Here is a 26013-nt window from a genome sequence, read left to right as displayed (position 1 = left end):
GTCCGGTCAGTGAATAGTCTGTCGGTAGGTAGGCTAAATGATGATTGACTGTTAAAGGGAACTTTTTTAAAGATTGGAGGAACAATGCACCCAACAAGGAAGTGGAGAGATAGTTTACCAGTGTGGTAGTAAAGGATGAGTAACTATTAGTGGGATCTTTTGTAAGGATTGGAGGAAAACAATGAAGAACAAGAAGTGGAGAGATCGTTTACTAGTGGTAACGGATGAGGAAAACAATGAAGAAATTTAGATCTTATAGATTTAGTAGGAGAAAACAAAAAATATAAAACTAACAAGAGCCGATATCAAATTATTCCAACATTCCATGCCATTTTATTGTAGACAATAACATAAATGACTATCATTGCATCAAATATGATCCTGCCTTTGTTGATATTTTAACAAAAGTACACAGTAGAAATAGAGCAGCTCCTTTGGGACACCCCTATTCAGGGTACACTTTCCTGGTCAAAGAATGAGGGCAAAATAGGTTTCAATCAACAATCAACCCATTTTCAGGAGACACTGGTCGTATTAGTACACGGACATACATGTGTCTAATTCAGGGCCCTGCACGTTAAAATGATTTTAACCAGGAAAGATATTTTTTTCTTAATGGGTCAACTTGCATAGAGTTTTAAAATGTGGGGACTCCTTAAAGGGGTTTTCCGCAATATTATATCCCCTTGTGTCCCCTTAATAAAGGCGTCCTCTGAATACAAGTATACCAATGGAGGCTTCTACTGAATCAAATTAAGGAACAGCTTGAGGCTACATCTTGAATTAATATTCAATTTTTCTCAATTCAATATTATAAATTATGAATTCAATACAGTTGGGTATAAAGTGTTACTTTATTAATTGCATAATTAATCAACTAATCTAACGTTTGATATATTATATGAGCATTCACAAAATTATCTATAACTGATAAGATGTTTTGTCTTGTTTTTGTGTTGATTATTTTAAGGCAGTAACCATTTTTATTAAGTAGAAAATTGTCATCATGTCCGTGCAGTATTTGCTGCTTATTTGGGTTCACTGTTCAACTTGGTGTAATGGTTTTGATTTTGTTTCTGAATTTGGTTGTTTTTTTAGGTTTCCTTAGGATATGTACGCTTAACAAAATCTTTATAAATTACTATTATTAGTTATCAGCAAAATTAATTTTTGTCTATAGGTAACCATCACAAGTTTGTAAATCACAATGGGCAGACTATGTATGTAATGATGTATCAGGCTAGTGAAGTTGCTGTCAGGAAAGTTAATTGGCTCTTGTTCACATAGTAAACTTACCTGGTTGGAAAGTCTAAAGCTCTACACTATCAATCTGTGCCCAAATATGACAGTGATATGACATCATTGTGTCTATATATGGGCACATCACATTTGTTGTCACATAACATTTGATAGTGTAGACAGAGCTTTACCAAAAAAGTATAGTGCTAAGTACTATATGCATACTAATGAGAATTTGGTACAAATTATGTCAGAGTTTGGCTAAATATCGTTGTTTGCAAAACTAGTAATGTTTACACTGTTAATTGTATATTTCTACATAAAAAATTACAATGAATATTCACAATTTGTATTGAATTATGTAAATAATTTAAAAAAAACTGAGAATATAACAAGATTACATAGTGATAATAAAGATGTTGGTTCTTATTGGACCCTTTAATGTTTGAAATAATAATAATCTATTTCTAGAATGATAAACAATAGCTAAATATAAAAATAAACTACCTTGGTCATTTCGTATAAAATTGGCAAATATTTTTAAAAGTTTAAATGATTTTCATTGTCATGTATCTGAGAAATATTTTTAAATTATTTTGTTTACATTTTCATACCTATGGAAGAGCCAAATAAACTTTAAAATGGTAAGCAATTACTATAACTAATACATTCCTGAATTATACTTTACAGTAGATCCTTTGTTTTAGCAGTGATATCATAGTTCACTATAAAATGGTTTTATGTACTCTGATTTTACGTTCCCTAGAATACATTAGCTATAGTATTTGGGGGTCAATTTAAGTCAACCTGGATTTTACAAATCCCATGTTTTAGGTACGTAAAATGAAGGTCCTATTATTACTGTATTTTGAATTACCTTTGTAATAAACATTACAATAGTTTTTTTTTCTCATAATGTTACTTTTTTGTGCAGTTTTAAGCTAGTTAAACTTATAGAAATAATTTTGACTGTGGTTCTTATTCATTTTGGGTAATTATTTGGTCTTTTTTAATTTAAAATTACTGAAATTTAATATCTAATCTAAATAATAATAATAATAATAATAATACTGTAATAATAATAATAATACCTAATCTAATTTTATAAACAAATACAGTAAACGTAAACATAACATATTCATTTAAATTGCATTCATTATTGTTTTACAATTTTAAAATGTCAAAATATTAAATTGCATTTCATATTTACAAAATTAAACCATAATACTGTAGTTATTACAAATATTGATGTTAGAAAAGTATGTATGGTAAGCTATAACCACATCCTGATAAACTATTCTGTGGCTAAAGTTGAAAATATACTATTAAACAATTAGACAGTATAATAATATAATATGTAATACACTATTATGCCTAATATAAATTATACTTAAGCTGTAATATATGTGGAAAATCTGGCTAGAATGTCATAATTTTTTGTTGTTAAATCAATGGTTGCCTGTTGATCTGACGAATAAAATTTTACAATTGTTGATTGAAGGGATTCATGTAATAATGTGTTTATGTAGCTTTTGAGGTGAAAAGTCTCTTCATTATTTCTCAGCATGCAAAAAAGACTTTGACTCATAATATAATTTAATATCTAGAAATCTACTTCTCTGTAACAAGTTGGTTATGTGTGTTGTTATCTAAGTAAAACAATAAAACTTAAAAGTAAATATGTTGTAAATTGAAACAGTTCTATATAAAAAGAAAGTCACAGAAGATAGCATACAGATTTGAATTAATATTCACAAATACATGTATATTTCTATGTATGTTTATATACATATTTACAAATTTAATATACATTTATGCATTACTAGTTTAGTTTATTTATATACAGATCTCTATTTATCAAATCAAAATCATAACAGAATTTCATCAAATCTACTGCTGTTAGGTAGATACCATATCTTAATTTTAGTAGTACAGTATTTTACTGTATATGAAGTGTATGTAATGTCATTTTAACATTCTTCTGTTTTTGGATCTTTTGGATGAAAGACAGTGACAAATTTTCTTCACAGCTGCCAAACATATTATTTCTTTCTTAACAACTGTACAGCTCTGCATGGTTTCCTATAATCACTGTTAATCTAACAAGAATTCAGCCAACGCAATTTATATCCTCATGTAGGAAAAATATTCCTTCCTTGGTGGCACATTGTGAATCGACAATGCATTTCTTCAAAGAGAGGAATGGTGTACAGTATTCATTGTCAACCTACACATTCTCTTATCTACCTCTTGTTCTGCATTTAACAAGAAATGTAACAGAATGTTTTGTGCCAATCAGTGTCGTTATAGACACAACAAAATGCTAATAGTGCTAGCTATATGGTTGTATCTGTTTATTGTCTGTAGCGAAACTCGGTAACATTTAGAGCCCACAAAGCAAAACTGAATACAGTAAAAAAAAACCTGATTAAAAAATTGCAGCAACCGAGGGACTTTTACTGCAGCAGGAATGATTACTGAAGTAGCTGCAGTAGAATTATTTTGATATGGTCCAATCCTTTGAATACATGTCATGCAAAAAGACCCATTCTTGTGACCTTTGCACTGAGAAACGTATGTAAGATGAATACTGTTGGTTTTGGACATTCTTGAACATCAAGTTCCTAAAAGAAAACACACAAGACATAAAATAAATGTACAAAGAGCACTAACAATACAGCAGCAGCACATTAAATGAGTGCCGTTTGATGTAGTGCGTACTACAGATTTAGGATGTGCGTGTTTAAGAAATTTGTAAACAGCCTGGAACATGTCAATAGCTGAGTGTCATGACGGCATGGGTTTGCGACTGACTTCATTGTTCTGTTTGTATGTGTAGATATATTTATATTAACTTTGTTGTGGATAGGAAATCGGTGCCTGTATAACACAAGACCCTTGGGGAAGCAGCATACTATAGAATGGATTAAAAACTAATCCACAAGCACTTTGATCTTCAAAATATAGATGCAGCATTTAAATAAAAGATGTATTGATTGGCTCTAACCAAACATGTCATGATTATTTCCTTTATTGATGGTGAACTTACATATTCCCCTTCATTTGCTCCAAAGTCTAGTAGAAGAAATTTCTTGCCATCATCTGATGAAAACCGTAACTTATCAAATGGGTAATACCACATGACCTCTGGCTTGTTACCATTCTGGCTAGTTGTCAAGGTAAAACCGTTTTCGTAGTGTATCACAAGCTTAGCCTCTCTTCCTTGCCATTTCACAGCTACCCATAAAAGATGAAATAGAAATAATTACTACAGTATAACTGCCGATATACCAAAATAGGAACAATTTGTTATTGCTCTAATTTATCTTTAATAAGAGTATACCATTTATAAATAGGGGTATAGTTATAGTTATATTTCTTTCCGTAGAGAAAGGCCATTGTTGGTTTATCCAGGTAGGTTTATCCATAGCCATCCCGAAAACATAGGCTGACTTTCATGTTGGGCATGTAGGTAAATCTTAGGTGGTGTTAAAGGCTTTTCCGATTTTATATATATTTGGATCTATTTAGTTTCTAGGTATGATGGGTAACTCTTTCACTTACAACAGCTAATCTCTTTTTTAGAAACAGCTGCATGATGCGCCCCTTGCACAAACTGTCTGGTCCACATAGCCAAATCACGCCTGGAATCGACCTTAAACAGGTGGGCTTCTATTCCTTGTGGTGTTCCTGTTCTTGTTCCAAACGTTAACTCCACACCTTTATTACTTGTCATACCCTTTTGATTGCCGGAATACAACAACCTGCCAGATCAATTTAATAATTGTAATAGTTTATTGTATATTTAATATACAATAGAATGAAGCATTATATAATATATTAACTTGTGTATCTGAAAGTATTACTAAAGGTATAAGATACACTATACAGTATATAGTGTACTCTAGGGTTGTCTTTTAAATAGGAATGTCCCAAAGGAGAGGTTCTATTTACTATTTACCATTGGCCTATGCCAGCCACTACACTACACTACTGCTTTGTTGACATATTTTCTCTATCAGAGTTTTAACTCATTTAAAAATGAGCTTCCATCAAAGTAACGTTACGGTATAGCTTGTTCAAATGCAAATATTACACTGTTTTACAGAAGATCCGATATACCCCAATGTGAAGCGCTTGTCTGAAACCTGTCAAAGTTAAAGTTATATGAGATGTACATAAAACCTATTGTAGTGACAAGAATAATAACATGAAGGCATAAGACAGTTAATGAATCACACAAGCATTTCAATGTCAGGATTGATTTGGATCAGCTTAAGCATGAATAGAACTGAGGTAACTCTAATGTGTGTAATCTAGAGTGTGTGAACACAGCTAAATCTAGAGTGTGAACGCAACTAAATCTAGATTTTGTGAAAACAGCTTAATCTAGTGTGTACGAACACAGCTTAATTTAATGTGTACATAACACAAGATAGCAATAATCCATAATTGTCCGTAACGAATGACAATGAATTGACTGTTACAATGCATTACTTAAGTAGGCAGTGATAGTGCAGTATGAATGTCAATACTTGAAAGATGAGATGTCTGTTGACTGAAGGAGGCTTTTTCTTTATCATTGATATTATTATATGTGTCAGGTTCTGTTAATTGAATGTATTCAGTTAGCAGATTCAATGCATTCATTTACAGATTGTTGCCTGTTAGATTCACTTTGTCTATTGCCACATATAGTTCAATCCAATACGACAACTGACAACGATTTAATATAGTTTATTATAATTCATCAAGTTTTTGTTCATTTTACTCAGAGTCTCAGGGCCTGTTTCTATAGAAAAAATTCAAAAGAATAGGTTTATTGAATGGAAACCAGTTTTTAGTGATGTGTTAATGCAGCCTAATTTCAACTCAAACCAAAACCGGTTTCTCATTTAGTGAAAAATTGTGGTTGGTTTATATAATGGTGTCATTATTATTTACACAGAGTAGTCAGATGTTGGCCCCATTTAGTATGGTCATGATATGAGTTCAAGTTGAAACAGGTAATACATTGGATAGTTATAAAGGAATATCATGAGGATTAGATAATTATAGCTACAAAGTAGGACAGTTTGCAGTGTCTAATTTGGGTTTTAATTAACGAAAAATTGTTTTTGTTCAATCTTTTTTAATTGAAAATTTTAACTTTACATTTGAATACATTATTAAAATTCCAAGTTCAAGTATTATGCATTCGAATGGTGGAACATCTTTAATCCAGCCATGACAAACTGACAACAGCAAAAACTTCAAAACCTAATAGCTAACCATTCAACTATTGATCTCAAAGTAGATGATAACATTATTGAATATCAATCGGTCATCTCACGTCCCCTAAAGGTGCTGACTGTTATACCTGTCACATAGGCAACTCGAAGAGCACACTTATCATGATTTAATGAGAATGAACAGTTGAGCCAATAAATGAACACCTAATGCAGTTCGTTGACATTTAGCACTTTGTAAACAAAAATCGATCGTTAGATTCTAAGACCGTCCACACATCATTAAAAGGTTTGATTATTGTAAATAATTAATTAAATCTGTTTTCAAAGAAACTGAATTGAATAAAAAGAATTCAAAGGACTTTAGGAAAAAAAACAATAGGTATATTTCTATCTTGAATCGATGTCAAAGGCTATACTCAAGGTTACACCATTTAAAGACAACGCTCCAGCTTTGGCCGTGGAGAGTAGATCAGTTATGTTCAAACAGAATAGAATCATTAAATACCACTATTACAATTGAATGGATCCATTAAATACCACTTTTTACCATTGAATAGAATCATTAAATACCACTATTACAATTGAATGGATCCATTAAATACCACTTTTTACCATTGAATAGAATCATTAAATACCACTATTACAATTGATTAGGATCAAATATAACTTTGTAGAATAGAACCATTAAATATCACTTTTACCATTGAATAGAACCATTAAATAACACTATCATTGAATAGAAACCATTAAAATCACTTTTACAATTGAATAGAATTATACTAAAGTAACCAATCAAATGGCATGGATACATAATGAAATCAAAGGAAATAAAAATAATGAAATTAAAGAATTAATTAATATGACAAATACAGAAATGTTAGATTATCTATCTGTTTATGTATTATGTTAAAATTGTAACAGTACTTGACAAAATACTGCCCTCACTTTGTAAGACATTAAAAACTGAGGAAACTGGTAATCATGTACAGTAACTGACATTACTGTACATCAGTCAGATTTCTTAGCCGATTAATTATAATGAAAACTATGATATTCATTTGTGTGCTTTATGGGGAGATGTTGTGGAATCGATTTGGTACCGGCAATAGTACTCTAATTTAATAAATGACACAGATATCATGAAAATGTTATTAAAAATAAATTTCAAGATATAATTTACGGTTGCGGTTTAGTAGGGAGATCGACCCAGATGCAATGAAAACCAATTATGTTGTCAATTCAATCTTTCATCATAATATTATGTTAACATCATGACATTGACAATGTCCTAAATGTCATTGAATATAAACTTACTCTAGTCTTACTTACTCTTTAGTACAGTAATATAGTTTATTGTATAAATACGGCAGGCTGAATCTCATGATAACAATGTCCTTAATTCCAAGTAAGGCGTTGTCTACACTATCAAACTTTATGTGTCAAAAAAATGTGATGTGCCCATATATGGACATGATGATGTCATATCACTACCATATTTAAGCATAGCACTACCATATATAGGCACATCAAACTTTTTTGACACATAAAGTTTGATAGTGTAGACAAGGCTTAAGAATAGAATACCTATCTATATACACACAGTTTGAATATTGTAGGCTTCATATTTATTATGTTTCGTTCAATTGTATGCATGGTTGAGAATCTAATCATCTTCTATAGCTTTGTATAATTTCTCCCGACAGTTTCATCATAAAATGTTGTGTTTATTTTTAGAACATCTGATTGCACATTAAATCCTAAAGAACAGTACTGTATGTTTATAATGCTGATACTTGGGAAAATGACAGTAAATATCAGGAGAATTAGGAGGATGCTATAATTTCTTTAAATTTAAACATCTTGAGAAACGTTTTGACAATTATATAGAATACTGTAAAATTATCATAATAACATTAACACTCTCATCCTAAAAAATAATTATTTGATCTTTTGGTATTTACTACTGTACTTTTGTAGAATGAATTCAGAATGTGTAACTTCCTTTGAATAATGAAACTTAATGTAGGTTAGTGACAAACCTTTGTAAATGTAGTCGTTTATTACGATCAACATCAGCTGTTCATTGTAATCCCCAGCCACTTGATATTCAAACCAAGATGAAAGCTAGGCTCACACAACACCATCCCGCAAGGATTAACAATGAGCTAAAACAACCAAGAAATATCGCAGCCACAAAAACACAGAGAATGACATTTAGAATTTATGCTTTTACATACAAGATAATGCAAAGTTAATGTATTAGTTGTTGTTGAGCTTTGTCAATATTGGAATTTCATTTTGATGTATAACATTCCAAATTCCAACTCATAAAATGCAACAGTATGCATCTGATGCGTTTACTAATAGATGCATGTTCACTTTACATAATTACATTCACTTAAAATAGAGTGCAGACATTTTCAAAAACATCAACAGAATGTTTGCATCGTTAGAGAATGGAATATTGTAGAATGATTACTTTATGATTAGAAAGTGCCTTTTATAAGCGGTTGCCAGGAAATCCTAAAGTTTGTAGAACATTATCTATCATAACTGCTTTTTTTCTCTTCCTAAAAGGGTCATGTCATGTCCCTTTATTAAGAGGGTCATGTCATGTCCCCTTTCTAAAAGGGTCATGTCATGTTCCCTTCCTGAAAGCATCATGTCATGTCCCTTTATTAAGAGGGTCATGTTATTTCCCCTTCCTAAAAGGGTCATGTCCCCTAGCTAAATGGGTCATGATCACTTCTCAAAAGGGTCATGTCATGTCCTCTTCCTAAAAGTGTCATGTCATGTCCCCTTGCTAAATGAGTCATGTAATTTTCCATTTCTAAAAGGGTCATGTCCATACAGCCACGACGTTATATGGACGAGTACGCTGGGGTCAGCCCCCTTATTGTCTTGAAAAATGAACTGGGTTTTTCATGTACAGTACATACCATTACCACGTATTTGATCAAGCTTTATAATAGGTTTTATCTAAAAAGAATTTAATTTTAGGACAAACACCATTTCTAGTGGTGGCATAATTAATTTCTAAAATGTTTGATGATGACTGGCATGTTTACTGGCATGAGGTCGAGGATCCAGTCCTAAAACACATCTGATCCTTATTTTGGGATGTTTGGAATTTGTTTTTAAGATTTTGAACCATATACAGTAAACAGTCATAATAACACTGAATAAGTGAGGAGGCAAGCAATTTTAGAGATTTTGGTGTTAGATATTGTCTATTTCTAAAGAGAAATTTAAGTCTTCTGTGTTTCATTTCTTACTGTAGATTGTATACATCCATACCGTAAGATGGACTTGATGATTATTTATGTTTTATTGAGGAATAAACAGCTCTGTACATCCAGTCAAACCTGTCCAGTTGCCTTTAGTATGGTGTCCGTCACTTTACTACATATGCATGCACTTCTGATGGACCTTTTGTTTTTGACTCGCTCTAGTACATGTTCTTATGAAGCTTGCTTGCTGCAAATTTGCAGATGTTTAATGGCTATGCTTTTGCCACCTCTGCCATTCAACATTAATTGATATTCATGACTATTAAATTAATAATCACACATTATAAGAACCTGAAATAGGTCAGGATGTTTTCATTTATAACTTTATTAGATGAATATAGATTATTAGTCATAAATTTCAGCAGAATTTAAACAGAAATGGGTCGCAGGACGTTGATATCTTAACCTGGATGAACACGGGCCTCCCATTGCATACATCAGTTATCACTGCTCACACAAGAAACAGGATCACATGATGAGACTGAGAGAGGGATGATTCATAACATCAGCTTTAAATACTATAATCTCTTGATAAGTAATTCCTTAAATGCCAACAATCTTGTATCAAGGCCTGATTAATTTCAACCGTTTAAAAATGTAAACATTTTATGATAAAGTATTGATAGTGAAGTAGCCATACCCATATTTTTTATGTACTTGAGAATGAGAAACTATAAGGTCAAATTAACATTTTCTTTTTTAGTTTCACGTCAGGGATTGGAATTTTTTTTTAACTTTAAAAGGTTATTAAATGATTTAAACTGTTTTTACTAACAGTAATCTTAAAGCGCTGAAGGCAATTATAAAAAAGCAAAAGTTCATTCAAGTAGTAAATTGAAATACAGATTCTACGAATGAATGATTTTTATTATTTAAACTATATCTTTTCCATTTGTTAAAACTTCTATTTGTAAAATAAAAAAAAAGTAAACATCAAGAATATGGTAAACATTTGAAAAGAAAGATGTAAAAAGAAATTTTAATTTAAAGTATGTATTATTGCATGTGTTTCCATGTAATTTTCAATTCAACTTTTTTTTCAGACAATTGTCCATATAATACATTACACAAAAAAAAAGATGAAGGAGAGAGGACCAAAACTTTTATCTATTGGTATATAATGCCTCTCTCCATTTGTAGTACATGTTTTCGCTTTTCATTATTCTTGTAAGAAATCAGTAAGTCGAAATCCTCAAATATTCATAAAATGTTTTCCACAAACAAATTCCTCGCACTAACAATCTGTACTGTAGCAATTACATTCAACTTTCTTATTATAGGCTCTAGATTATTGGATACTCTTAAAGGACAACTTGACCGAGGACCATATTTTTACAACGTATTAGGAATCCTACATATAATTTCAGAACAATCGCGAGATTAAGGATATCGCTGCACTCATTACGTAAATTTTGCGATGCGCCTGTGACGTCACAGCAATTTACAGCGACGGCTGTACAGCGAGCGTGTGCGGCGATATCCTTAATTTCGCGATGGTTTTGAAATCATATGTACATCCCTATATGTTGTTAAAATATGGTCCTCAGTCAAGTTGTCCTTTAGTTAAAATGCATCTGGCAACTTGACTTTCTGAAAAACCCCCACAATTATTAGATCCAATGGGAAGTTCCACTTGTCCCCGAGTTGTTTATTTAATTTTTAAAAGTAATAATATATAAATTGCACTACAGATGACTGCATTCTTTGCAGAGAAATTATTTTTTGCTTGAGCACATTATTAACATTCAGATATATTTTATTTTGATCCGATCCATCTAAGCATTAACATCTTCTGCTTCCTATCCAATAGTTGACAGATTACACAGCCTTGCATAAATATTAAACTATAATACCTATCATAATGATTTGAAGGAAATATTGTAATTGATGCCCTTGACAATTGTATAATTAAGTTATGCAGGAACCGTGGAACTTAACCGTGGAACTTACTGTGTTCTTGCCATTCCCTCTGTCTAAAGGCGTATGGTGAAATGTGTTGGACGTTGGATTACTGATCGTCAGAATCTTACATTTGCCTCTCTCCACCCAGGTGTATAGATGGCTACCTGGTTAGGTCAAGACACAACTTTGCAATGATTGCTAGCTGCATTATGGGAGTATTTTTCCATACGTGTTTCATCCAAAAAACGACCAGGGAAGAAAAATTGTGCAATAAGCGCTATTTAAAAAAAAATATTGTTACCTTCTCACAACCTACCAAACTTCTCCTACACACTTTTAACCAATCTTGTTCACAACGGTAAGCATCTTATGCGTTGTTCTGACCAAAAAAGTCTCATATGGTTACATAGGGGTTAAAGGAGTTATTTTTACATTGATGGTATGTCTGAAAGTCTACCTGCGAAGTTTTGATACCACAAATGTAACATGTTGTACATTACCTTGTTGATATTAACGGTAAGGACCTGTAAGGCTTCAGCCACTCATCCTTTGTGAAGGGTACATTGTCGTACATAAGAACATCTTCATCTGAAATTGCCATGAAGATTGCCTTCCATACTCCACCCCTTGGTTCAGATTGACTTTGCTGGAGAAAACAAATATTGCCATTAGTTAAAATGGACCTGAAATGGAATTTCGATTTTCAAGAAATTCACACATGTTATTTAAATGTATCAAATTAACACAAACCCATACAAATAAAAACAAAATGTATAGTATTTTGAGTAAAAACGAAATTTTAAGATACCATGGTAAATTAGCGAAAATTACTCACGCCATTGCAATATTCTATTTCAACGGCCGTCGGAAGCCTCTATATTCACGACGTCACATATACACACGATGATATCGAGAGCGTGTATGCCGCCCGATAGTCAGTGAATGATCGACGGCCTGGAAAGATACGCGAAGCGTTGACACTAATACTAATTTATTCAATATCTAATGTTGTTGAAATATAGGTCCCTAAAATGTACTTCGTTTGTTCTAAAACCCGAATTTAGAAGGCCTACCTCCCAAACCTTTACTAGGCCTAGGCCCCCAATCCAGTGCGCGGAGTCGATCTACCACCCACATCATGCGGCGAGGCACCGTTTCATGTGCATCATCCAAGGACCAAAGCGATATCAACAACTTGCTGCGCTCATTGTCAAGCCAAAGTAAAATATGAATAAAATTCGTTTTTGAACTGCCTGATTCGTGACAAATAAATTATATCTCATATTACTAATTTAATTCTGCTAAACTAAAAACTAAAGAAACTAACACATTTTAGCAGTATAAATTACGAACGATACAAAATACACGAACGGAAAATATGGATACGCATCATTGCGCACGGAGCTGTATCCCGGACAACGTTGCCAGGCCAACTTCGGTATTGCCAGAAAAAAACCGTTGATTTTAAGATTTTAAATCGTCATTTACTCGATGAATAACCGTTTATACGGTAATAATTTTATCTAAAAAAATTCTAAATACGTTTCTGCAAATGCACAAGCATTTTTTAGAAAATACTCCATAGATTTCAAGAGTTATAGCCAAAAAACTGCAAATTGTCCATTGGAGGGATAGGAATATATTCGCAAAGTGACGTCACCCGCGAATTTTTTTGATTTTCAAATGGGGCTTTCCCCAAAAGGGCCAATTTATATTTTGTAACAATATACATTCTAGCAACACCTAATAGCCCCCAAAACATCATTCTAAAATGAAAAAAATCGAAAATCCATTTCAGGTCCATTTCAATGTGAAAAGCTGCTTGCTTGTTTCTAATTCTGATGAAAGAATTGATTTATTAACATCTTCTTCCATTGATTTTGGTAAAAACCATACTGTATTTTAGACTTAATATTCTCAATTTTGTCTCTCACTTCCACTGATGAAGGGTTAGTGTTTCCTGAAAGCTCTGCACATTTTTATTTTGTATCTCCATTGAGATTCAGCCACTGACACCCACAGCATTGTTATTTTGTATCTCCATTGAGATTCAGCCACTGATACCCACAGCATTGTTATTTTGTATCTCCATTGAGATTCAGCCACTGATACCCACAGCATTGTTATTTTGTATCTCCATTGAGATTCAGCCACTGATACCCACAGCATTGTTATTTTGTATCTCCATTGAGATTCAGCCACTGATACCCACAGCATTGTCATTTTGTATCTCCATTGAGATCCAGCCACTGATATCCACAGCATTGTCATTTTGTATCTCCATTGAGATCCAGCCACTGATACCCACAGCATTGTTATTTTGTATCTCCATTGAGATCCAGCCACTGATACCCACAGCATTGTCATTTTGTATCTCCATTGAGATCCAGCCACTGATACCCACAGCATTGTTATTTTGTATCTCCATTGAGATTCAGCCACTGATACCCACAGCATTGTTATTTTGTATCTCCATTGAGATCCAGCCACTGATATCCACAGCATTGTCATTTTGTATCTCCATTGAGATCCAGCCACTGATACCCACAGCATTGTTATTTTGTATCTCCATTGAGATCCAGCCACTGATACCCACAGCATTGTCATTTTGTATCTCCATTGAGATCCAGCCACTGATATCCACAGCATTGTTATTTTTCAGTAATTTGCCTTTGCTTTGGATTAAGAAATATAGAGATATAGATGCTTTATTTGTAAAAAACGTAGTATTTAAAAAAGAAAAATTGTGTTTCTTGGCAATGGTTTCTGTAGAGCAATTTTAGTACAACACATTACTTCCAGTGTGATTATGATTTTTACCAATAAAATACAATTTTCCTAAATTTATTTTCTGTATTCACATTATTATAGTGAAAATATTTGTCCCTTTAAAAAAAAAAAGCAAAGATATTGTGTGGGAATGTTATTGAGATCTTAACAATGACGTCCTTATTGCTAATTTTACGTTAATTATCATCATGGTCACTTATCATTATTCGGTTCAATATAATCTGTCTTTAATGTCTAATGCAGCTGTTATTATATAACATTCAGAAGTGTATTAATGATTTTTCTATTAGAAAATTATAGGTTTTACTCATACGATTAACATTATTGACTACACAGTTCATAAAAACAACAATAAATGAATGATTGGATTAAAATGACTCTTTTCACATACACACACATCACTCGCAATTAGCGTAAATGCCTACAGTACAAAATAAAACGATTTAAAAAAAATTGTTATCATGAAATTATTTACATTTCTTTAGATAGTAGAATAAAGATAATTCATTTTTTCTAAAATTGAAATTCCTCATGAAAATAAAAAAGAGTACTGTATAATATTTTAAGTATATATTATAAGTTGAAATTGTTATATGATAAATATAGAGAAACTTTTGAGTCATATATAAATAAAACCAGGGAGATATAACCAGGTTTACAACTCCCTGATATAACTATGTTGAATATTTCATAATTCATACTAATAGTACTATTGGCAGGGAGTTGTTAATGTTATTAGAATAATAATAATAACAACTCCCTGCTATTGATAACTAAAGGAATTCTAACTTAACTACTATTATATTATCAATACTAACTGTAAAACCAATTGTATGATACACATTGTTAAATTAAAACAATTAATTGTCATAAGCAAAGCATTCAAGCATAAATTATCCAGACAATAAAGACTGTGTATGTATAATTGTAGTACGCTTGAATGCACATCTATTGTTGATTAATTATAGTAATTATTAATTGCATTGATCAGTTGCATACTGTACTGTGCATCCATACTTTTAGAAGAGGAAAATAATTCTGCCACGTTAGTATTTATATTGATCAATATCCAACCATAGACATACTGTACTATAAGAACTAGAAATCTCTAGACATTTATAAAATTAACTGTATTTGACAACAAAGTCAATAAAATTCTTGGTAAGTGAAGGCATTCAGCTTTGGTAGGGCTGTACTATAAGAACTAGAAATCTCTAGAAGTGCTGCCAACAGAGCAGGCAAAATGGACACTCTATGAGATCTAAAATATTATTTAGATTACTCCAAAATATATAGTATAAACAACCACATAAAGAATCAGTGTTTAAAAGGACGGGTATGTTTGTTTATAAAATTAACTGTATTTAATGTTAATGACAACGAAGTCAATAACATTTTTGATACCTTTAAATGTTGGCCCATATAGACAGATTTTTTCGTTTTGATATGCTCAACATTTTGGGAAAAGGCATAGCAGTGAACAACTAAAGCATGGTTCGCACTAGAACGCAATGTAGCGACGTATCGATGGGAACCGACGACGCAACAGTGCTGAAAACATCGCTAAGGTTAGATTTCATGCAACAACGCAAGGTAAAAGAACACTGGAAAACAGCGCGTAGTCAAATACGCAGGCTGAACCAGGTCATAGTTGATGCGCAAGCAGGTTTGATTTCACGTAGGCGGGGGAAAACACAATTATTGGAAGGGCATTTTCTTATGTTGCGTAGGTTGCGTCGCTAGTGGGAACCATGCTTGACTGCTTACAGGAATATCAGTGAATAATTTTTAGAGCTGTAATTGTGTTAGAGATGGATGAATACTTCTTATAGTGAAAAAAAAGGGTGTATTCAAATAGATCAAAAAATGTATTTTGGCCGTCAATGTTTTATTTTTTGTTGGTTAAAAGGTATTTTGCCGTTAATGTTTTATCATTTTAGTCGTGTGCAACACGACTCTACAGCTTACTATGTCAGTCGGTCGGTTGGTAAACATTAACTTAAGCACGCGACTGCAGCCATGTATATGGCCTTGTTTTTTGTTTTCTTTTTTGTTGGTTAGATTAGAATGTATTCGCCATCAATGTTTAATTTGTTGTAGGTTTGTTCATATGATTTCATCTTTGAGCAAGCACACAGTGTACATTAAAATGTAGGCAGCAGTATGGAACTGTAACAGAAGATAAATAAAAACGTATCAAGTTAGTACTTGTCAACTGGTTTAGCTAAAAGTTAACATTTAATTATTTAATATCCATTGAAACCAGATGAAATTTTTTGAGAATGTAACAGAAGAACCGATTTAGTCACCAATTCAATTTCTGAATTTGTTTTATTGGCGCTACCAGTCAAGATCATTTTTTAATTTTTTAAATAAGAATTTATATTTAACTTCTCACTAACACTGTTAGTAAAGGATAGGGACCAACAGGTGGTAAACACCTCTAAAAACGTTCCAGTCCCAATTGCACAGTGACTGTGTGTGACAGTGGCTGTGGTGTACTAGTACACCGGGGTAACCCCCTACTCGTCTCGAAAGATGTACTAAGTTTTTTAAAGTGCACATGAGCTATGTGTACACTGGAATTACGGTTTATAGTCCTTATCCGAGAAGACTTGTTCTACCACCAGAACCATGGAGCAAGTTCCACTGACTTAACCGCTCGGCCACTCATTCACTTTTTCTGGTGCCCAACATTTTTAAAATGGACCTGAAATGGATTTTCGATTTTTTTCATTTTAGAATGATGTTTGGGGGCTATTAGGTGTTGCTAGAATGTATATTGTTACAAAATATAAATTGGCCCTTTTGGGGAAAGCCCCATTTGAAAATCAAAAAAATTCGCGGGTGACGTCACTTTGCGAATATATTCCTATCCCTCCAATGGAAAATTTGCAGTTTTTTGGCTATAACTCTTGAAATCTATGGAGTATTTTCTAAAAAATGCTTGTGCATTTGCAGAAACGTATTTAGAATTTTTTTAGATAAAATTATTACCGTATAAACGGTTATTCATCGAGTAAATGACGATTTAAAATCTAAAAATCAACGGTTTTTTTCTGGCCTGGCAACATTGTCCGGGATACAGCTCCGTGCGCAATGATGCGTATCCATATTTTCCGTTCGTGTATTTTGTATATCGTTCGTAATTTATACTGCTAAAATTTGTTAGTTTCTTTAGTTTTTAGTTTAGCAGAATTAAATTAGTAATATGAGATGATAATTTATTTGTCACGAATCAGGCAGTTCGAAAACGAATTTTATTCATATTTTACTTTGGCTTGACAATGAGCGCAGCAAGTTGTTGATATCGCTTGGTCCTTGGATACACATGAAACGGAGCCTCGCCGCATGATGTGGGTGGTGGATCGACTCCGCGCTCTGGATTGGGGGCCTAGGCCTAGTAAAGGTTTGGGAGGTAGGCCTTCTAAATTCGGGTTTTAGAACAAACGAAGTACATTTTAGGGACCTATATTTCAACATCATTAGATATTGAATAAATTAGTATTAGTGTCAACGCTTCGCGTATCTTTCCAGGCCGTCGATCATTCACTGACTATCGGGCGGCATACACGCTCTCGATATCATCGTATGTATGTGACGTCGTGAATATAGAGGCTTCCGACGGCCGTTGAAATAGAATATTGCAATGGCGTGAGTAATTTTCGCTAATTTATCATGGTATCTTAAAATTTCGTTTTTACTCAAAATACTATACATTTTGTTTTTATTTGTGTGGGTTTGTGTTAATTTGATACATTTAAATAACATGTGTGAATTTCTTGAAAATCGAAATTCCATTTCAGGTCCATTTTAAAGGAAAATTATGAATTAATATTTTAATTTATTATATTTTAGTGGGGTTGTCTGGATACCCTTGCATTGACTCTGGAGGCTTGACTTCAATACAACCAAGAGGATAGTCTCATGCCTATTCATCCATAAATATTGGGGACAAACCTGGGAGTACTTCTACTTTAGTACGTAATTTCTTTTTGCATTTATTGGCGCAACAAAACCCAAAATTATGTGTACAAAATTAAGGAATTAAACTTCAAATTTGGTATTCAAAAGACGGAAAAAAGTACTGTATTATTAAATCAATTCTGTTTAATTAAATAAAAACTGTTTATTTGCCTATGCAATTATAATTTTCTCCTAAAAAATAAAAAAACATAAAATTTCAATTCTTTTATGTACTATAAATTGATTTGAAAATGATAATAATAAACATATTAGTGTAACTGTAAATGACAGTTAATCACATTCTAGCCATATGTGAACTGTGTTTGTCACATTGCTGTTGATGTTCACAACGTGAATGCAAGAGTCACGCAAGTGAGGTGAGAATTCAATTTGGGTTTGATCACTTGACGAGTATTAAACTCAATGGTGTAATGAAGCATGTTGATGCTATAGCTACATCTTATCTCAATTAATCACCTTTTTATCTTAGCTATTCTGTATTAAAGATGATTCAAGTGCAATGTTTTGCAAGACTCATACTTCGGGATTTGACACAGACTGAGAAATGAAATTTATAGCTTATACTTTACACAATTGTTGTCAAGCAACCGTATCCACTGATGTCAAGCTTAAGGGTATGTTCAGACACAGAATGAGAAATAAAATTGTAGGTTTCTATTTCACACAATTGATGTCAAGCTACTGTATCCACTGATGTCAAGCTTAAGGGTATGTTCAGACACAGAATGAGAAATAAAATTGTAGGTTTCTATTTCACACAATTGATGTCAAGCTACTGTATCCACTGATGTCAAGCTTAAGGGTATGTTCAGACACAGAATGAGAAATAAAATTGTAGGTTTCTATTTCACACAATTGATGTCAAGCTACTGTATCCACTGATGTCAAGCTTAAGGGTATGTTCAGACACAGAATGAGAAATAAAATTGTAGGTTTCTATTTCACACAATTGATGTCAAGCTACTGTATCCACTGATGTCAAGCTTAAGGGTATGTTCAGACACAGAATGAGAAATAAAATTGTAGGTTTCTATTTCACACAATTGATGTCAAGCTACTGTATCCACTGATGTCAAGCTTAAGGGTATGTTCAGACACAGAATGAGAAATAAAATTGTAGGTTTCTATTTCACACAATTGATGTCAAGCTACTGTATCCACTGATGTCAAGCTTAAGGGTATGTTCAGACACAGAATGAGAAATAAAATTGTAGGTTTCTATTTCACACAATTGATGTCAAGCTACTGTATTCACTGATGTCAAGATTAAGGATAAGTTAATTTACCTGCTAAGTTGGTTTCATGGACACAGTTCTTGCTAACTTTGATGGGTAGGACACCAACTTACCTGGGTTAATTAATAAGCCTGATGTGCCCTTTGTCAATAAGTATACAGTAATATTAAATTCCTTTTTACCCACAAGACATTTTAAAATTTACATATTTAGATTTACTATAGACAATGATTCATTATTTGTTATGTTCTTGTTTCTAAAAATAAAATTCATGATTAATGTTTTTGTTTTTTTACTTCATTGTACATTTACATTAATTCATTTAACCAACTTTCTTAAACGACTTTACGTCAATGCAAATTGTTCTGTTTGCTCATGCTCTATTGATTAGGGTAGTTAAACTCTTAATTCCTTATTTAACCTATTATAACCGCTCTATTGCACATTAGACGCTCTAGTATTTCATATCGCAGGTACACGATGGTTAAATGAACGTTTAAGTGAACAAAATGTTCAAAATAACATCTGGGCTCTCATAAGGGAAATGGTTGTTGTATACACCAGGTACTTTTTAATGCATTTATCGTTAATTATGCCGCGAGATCCTAATGATGCGGAAACCATTTCTCTTTGATTCAAAAACTCATTAAATTCCTTACCTGTTCACTTAACCATCCCATATGATGTATTTCCAATTCTCCCGGTAACGTTCTTAACAGCGTGTTTGCTTCTGATATCGCATTACAATTTAACAGAGACACGTTTGCCTGGATGGCGGTGCACCACTCAATGGCGCTTTGATTGTCTTTGCAACGAAGAATGCATGAGCTACGACCGTCTGGGGAATGTAACTCAATTGTTCTATGTTCAGGATCGGGCATTGTTAAGTTTGTGGTAACATAAGAAAGCTTCAAAGGTATTGTTTTCATTTCGGTCCAATTATTACGAGTTGCTCGAGGATTCGCACCAGGTTCCTTGATAACGTACGGTGATGTGTTTTCCCAACCTACTTCTCCTATAATTGTACTCCTCCTAAAGTATGGCGTTACTTCTCGTAGGTACTTTACTAAAAAGATAAAATTCGTATAAAGTAAAAGTATTTTTTTAATATCCATATAAATAATTCATATATAGCTAATATTGTATTAATAAAAGCCCTCATAAAAACAACATTTCAAATCCCTGACATGAACCAACATTTTCTTTTATTTGTCTTTATTTACTCAGCTTGCATTTTATTACAGTGGTACTGTGGTTAGTGTTTTCTTTCCAGGACAAGTTGTGGGTTCTATTCTCTAGGTACTACTAGGATTTGTCCAGCACTAAAACTCTACTACTAAATGTACTTGTCTCACAAAATGCAGTTTCAAAAGATTTTTTCTCCTGTGCTTCTATTTCAAATAAAATCAATCTATCAGTAAAAATAACTTATAATAATATTATTACTTTGATTTCAATCTTGATTGATATCAAAATCTAAAAAAAAAACCATCTATCTTTATACCAGCAACAAATTGCTTTTTCAGATGCTAAAGTTTTATAAATAATTAAAGGCATCCTTAAGTGTCTTTGTCGTAGAGTTACTCAAAATAGAAGATAGTTGGTAATCCAGAAAATCGTGAATTAGTCTCAGATGACTTTACAACGAAAGCTAAAGTATTATCTGTTAATACATTAAAATTGAAACCATGCTTAATAATATCTACTCCTCATTTACCCAAGTCATTAGTCTAAAGATAGGTATTCAATTATGAAGTAAATGTACTTTCTTTGTGCGAGATAAACATGGATATCAATCAGAAGAGTTACTGTAGTTGTAATTCTGATTCTGTAATTTTGAAAAAGATCGATTATCGTGAAGAGATGAATGAGCGCTGTTTGATCGCAGTTCGGGATCAAGCAGGAGATGAGTTATTACAGTATATTGTGGCATTATCTAGTCTGCCAAGCTTTGTATGAAGGTTAGTCCATTATACATGCATTCTTGGTGTTATAGAAGAAGCAACATTAGGATAGAAGACTGCAACATTAGGATAAAAGGCAATAGTTCACTAGAGAAATACCCATAATGACATTTTTTACTGATAATTTATTAATATTAATATTGATTACTACTAATACTAATTTGCATACTCAACTCAAGAACTTTTGTACTCAATAAAAAATCTGTACTTTTTTTTTCTATTAAATATAAAATAACTATTATATTTAATATGTATTTACGCAACATTGGAAAACAATGTTAACTACTCAATGGAGAATTGAATATGATATTGACAATAATAAGTCACTTTAGAAGATGATTGCATCATAACATCAGAAAAGCATGGTGTACCGCGGCAAACCTAAAGTTTGGTTTCCACTAGGATGGAACACAAGAAGTATGTGACGCAAGACAGTTGACCAATGATGATAGTTCAAGAAATACTTTAGTTGCGTCCTAGTATGAACCAAGCTTTACTTTACTAGTTTTTATCCTTCATGCAAACCTTTGAAAACAATAATATTGGCATTGATGGCAAGAAACAATACTGTATCTACAAACTGAAAATACTACAGTATGAGCAATTAATGACACCAGTGGCGACGACAGTACTAATAATAATGATATGCTAAATATTTATTCTACATTTAAATGTCAACATTATAATTTTCTATATCAACGCTTAGAGAAATAATGTAACTAAATTACATTACCTAAGCTCGACAGTTAGCATTAAAGTGATATGACCTAACACAATCAATGTCAGTCACTATTAAATTGGCTTCATATTTTCTTTGCAATCATTGTACTGTATAGAATTTAAAGTAATCTTATTAAGTTGTTAGGTAAACAGAATGAAAGGTATACTTCATAGCAATTAGCATACAGAACATGGTTATGCAGAGAGCAACACAATTATAAACTGCCAACTTTCATACTTGGGATTTAAAATTGTTTTTGATGCGGGGCTTGGAAAGCTTGGCAAGTTATTATGATCTTTCAATTTCTTTTTACTGAATACTGTAAGATGATGCATTCAATCTAATCAGGCTCTAAAATTTGGTGAGAGAGGAGATACTGTATGAAACTAAGATTATTTAAATCAGCATTAAAGATATAATTTACAGAATAATTTTTACAATGTTTTAATTATAAATTAATTGACTCGGTGGCACTCGGGGGTAGGGGCATGGATTTCAACAACCAGGCCGGGGTATGTAGGTATATTATTGCACCTAATGGTAGTGTGGTGAAAAGGACCTGTTCCTGATGATGCTGATTTCAGCTGAATATTTACTAAATAAAATTGCTTTCTCAGTTTGGTGGTCGTTGTTATCCACAAAGAACAAATCTTTATTCCACAGTAACAACATCTGGTCACATTTAGATTGCTCCACAGAAAATCTTTTGCCAAATAAATTTGGGGTTTTTGGAAACTAAAGCTCTAAATACTTAATAGTGTAGACAGAGCTTTAGTAGATCAGTTATAGCTTCAAATCCTTTTTATCAAGAGGAATGGGCCAATAATCTTATTTATACCAGTAGAGCAAGTACTGTAGTCAATATTCTGTATCTATGTATATTTTTGGCTAATATATCAGATTAATTTTCACCTCAATGGATAAACAGCCTATCTAATGATTGACCTTTACATGACATTGAAGATTATTACTATAATTATATAACACTGTATACTAGACATGAAATCAACTTTATTAATTAAACTGTACCAGCAACAGCTTTAAAATGAAGTTGGTTATCCAATAGCAAACATTAAATTGAAAAATGAATGAATAGTGAATAATCCGGTAAAAAAACAAACGTAAGAATGGAATTCTAGTCATATTAATAATGAATGAATGAAAACACATTTATATCGGTGAGGTGACAGGCTGTCAATCTATAAACAGACACAAGCGAACTAGAAATGACACAGGAATAAGTCAGCTGAAAAGGGGGTTTAACAGTTTGTTTGGGAATACTGTAATCAAACACAGTTAAGTTATACAAGGGTAGTAGTTTGGGCCAACAACAACTCTACAATGAAATTCATTTTTGTAATTGAAATATAGCAGTAATTTTGCGAATCAAAGAATTTGAAAATAAGGAAGGGAGGGAGGGGCTCTGCGGAAACTGCTACAGTGCTATACAAGGCATGTGGCTCAAGAAAGCATTACAAAGTAATACAGTAGTATATTACAGTAGTATTATAGTAGTATTGTAGGTTTTACTGTGGCGTTAACGGGACACTTTCCTGTTAAATGAATGCGTCCCCTTAATAGAAGTTGTAACTGAAAATTCTGATTGGAGATTCACACTCTTATTTTTTAAAACTTTTTTCTACTACAGTACAAATTTCCTAGACTACTGGCATGTTTTATAGCAAAGAAATAGGACAGTGCCATGAAAATTATAACTCAATTTAAAAAACAAACTAGTCTAGTGATATTAACATTGTATTTCGTTAGCTTGAACTGAGAGGCTCTAACTGGGATGTCTTGTATAGGGGCACTCGTACAGTATTATCAGTATTAATAATCAACATTATTAATACAATAACAATGTTGATGCAAGGCTAAAAAGAAAAATAAACAAAGTTTATAGTGATAGATATGCCTACAGTTTAAAAAAAAAGTTTTTATTGGTTTTGCAAAAAAACAAATTTGTCATCAGTTAAACAAATTTTGTATGCACCCATCTGTCTATACAGTGAAACTACCTATTTTATGCTTTCTCCATCTGTCTTCAACAGTTGCAATCAATAACCATGAATTAAACATTAACGTATTATACATGGCACCCATGACTCTACTTGAATAACGTTGAAACAGTCTGACAAGTTTTACCCAATCTTTACATACTCTTGTGATTGAAGTGAGGGGCTGTTTAGGTAATATATACAAATTCCCCATAAACAAATTAGCAATGTACTACTGTATAGCACTGAATTGTAAGATATGCAAATAAATATTGGCAGGCTTTCGTTTCAGAGTGGCGATACAGAACATAACAAGAACCTTTGATATATTTTATTTTTAAAAATTACTATCTGCATCATGGTGTTCCAAAAATAAAGCTTGGAATTAAAGAAAAGGTTGATACATATCTTGTACCAAGATCAACATTTTATTTTAAAAGATTTTAAAACAAAATTTAGAAAGCTACTGTACAGAAAAGATTGGATTCAATTACCTCTATCTTAATGAAACATAAATGACAAACTTAGAAAAAATGTGAATACTTCTATTAATTATGCTTCTCCACCTCATGCCTTAATACACAAACCAAAAGTGGTGTTGATGGTATATGATCAGTGCCTCTTACTTGGAAAAACCGATAATAGACAAATCTCTCCAGGGATGGCTTACACAAAAAGTTAAAAGCACCTGCGTACCACAATGGACAAGGCCGTAAAACATTTCCTCATGTGGGACCGTCCTTAGAGAGCCTAATCAAAATGTCATCACTTTCCTGTTAGTTACAGCTTTAGGATGATTATGATTACAATTTACATATTTAGGGTTTTTTCAAATAAAAATTACTTATTTCTTGATAGTTTGATAGTTTTAAATATAAATATTTTACGATTTCTATTTATAACAATTAACATCAACTAAATTCTTGCATGCAAATTATACTAATTTTCTTAGATCAGTCACAAATAATTATTAATATAAAAATAAGATTTTCTAGAGGCTTGAGAACTGAACAGTATAACAACATTTTGGACCGACACAGAAATATTTTGCCTTCCAGCGGGCAAAACTCTTAATGATTTTTTAAATTATTTATTTTACTCTAACATTGCCTTGTGCTTTCAACGTTAGCAGTGATATGAAAGCAATGAATGAGTGAGCCTAGGTCCGAGAACGGTAGGAATAACAGCATGAAATTCGTGGAATGCCATAATTTGTTAGTCAAGCCACTAGCATTGAAATTCCTGTTTGTATCAATGAATTTGCTGTAGGCTACTGTCATACTATTGTACAGTACTGTACTGCCATATTTCAGGTGATTGCAAAACAACTTGCATCACATTGGTCTTAAACTAAGATAAACATGTGGGGTGATATTTTGATATAAATACTGTAATAATTGGAAATTCTTTTTTTTTATTACCACCCACAATCTGTATTATTAGTAGTTTAATGTAAAAATGTATTCATTCATCAGTAAAAAAAGAAATGATGACAGTGATATGCTTGTGGGATATTCCAACTAAAAAGGGTAATGTTTGCAATAAAAAATATTCTTCCTTTGGTATTGTTCTCTCACTCCAAAGAAAAGAACAAATGTTGGTTTATCCAGGTAAACTGGCACAAAATAGATAAAGACTGTGTTTGTTTGTTCTATTA

At 32.5% G+C, this 26013-nt stretch overlaps 1 protein-coding gene across 1 annotated transcript in view; it reads right to left on the bottom strand.

The window, feature by feature from the left end:
* Positions 1-2959: 2959 nt before the first annotated feature.
* The window catches only part of LOC140057300 (beta-1-syntrophin-like), a 38283-nt gene continuing 15229 nt past the window's right edge, over positions 2960-26013 (bottom strand). Inside the window, exons 2-6 of the mRNA XM_072102894.1 lie at positions 20334-20740; positions 12163-12308; positions 4804-5003; positions 4289-4476; positions 2960-3863 (exon numbers count right to left, since the gene is read on the bottom strand). Of these exons, the coding sequence (XP_071958995.1) occupies positions 3771-3863; positions 4289-4476; positions 4804-5003; positions 12163-12308; positions 20334-20740 (1034 nt within the window). The 3' untranslated portion in view covers positions 2960-3770. The remainder of the gene's footprint in view (positions 3864-4288; positions 4477-4803; positions 5004-12162; positions 12309-20333; positions 20741-26013) is intronic.

Source organism: Antedon mediterranea, chromosome 8 (genome assembly GCF_964355755.1).
Source record: "Antedon mediterranea chromosome 8, ecAntMedi1.1, whole genome shotgun sequence".
NCBI classification, from domain to species: domain Eukaryota; kingdom Metazoa; phylum Echinodermata; class Crinoidea; order Comatulida; family Antedonidae; genus Antedon; species Antedon mediterranea.
Note: the sequence above shows the minus strand (reverse complement) of the source record. Positions and strands in the feature narration are given on the sequence as shown.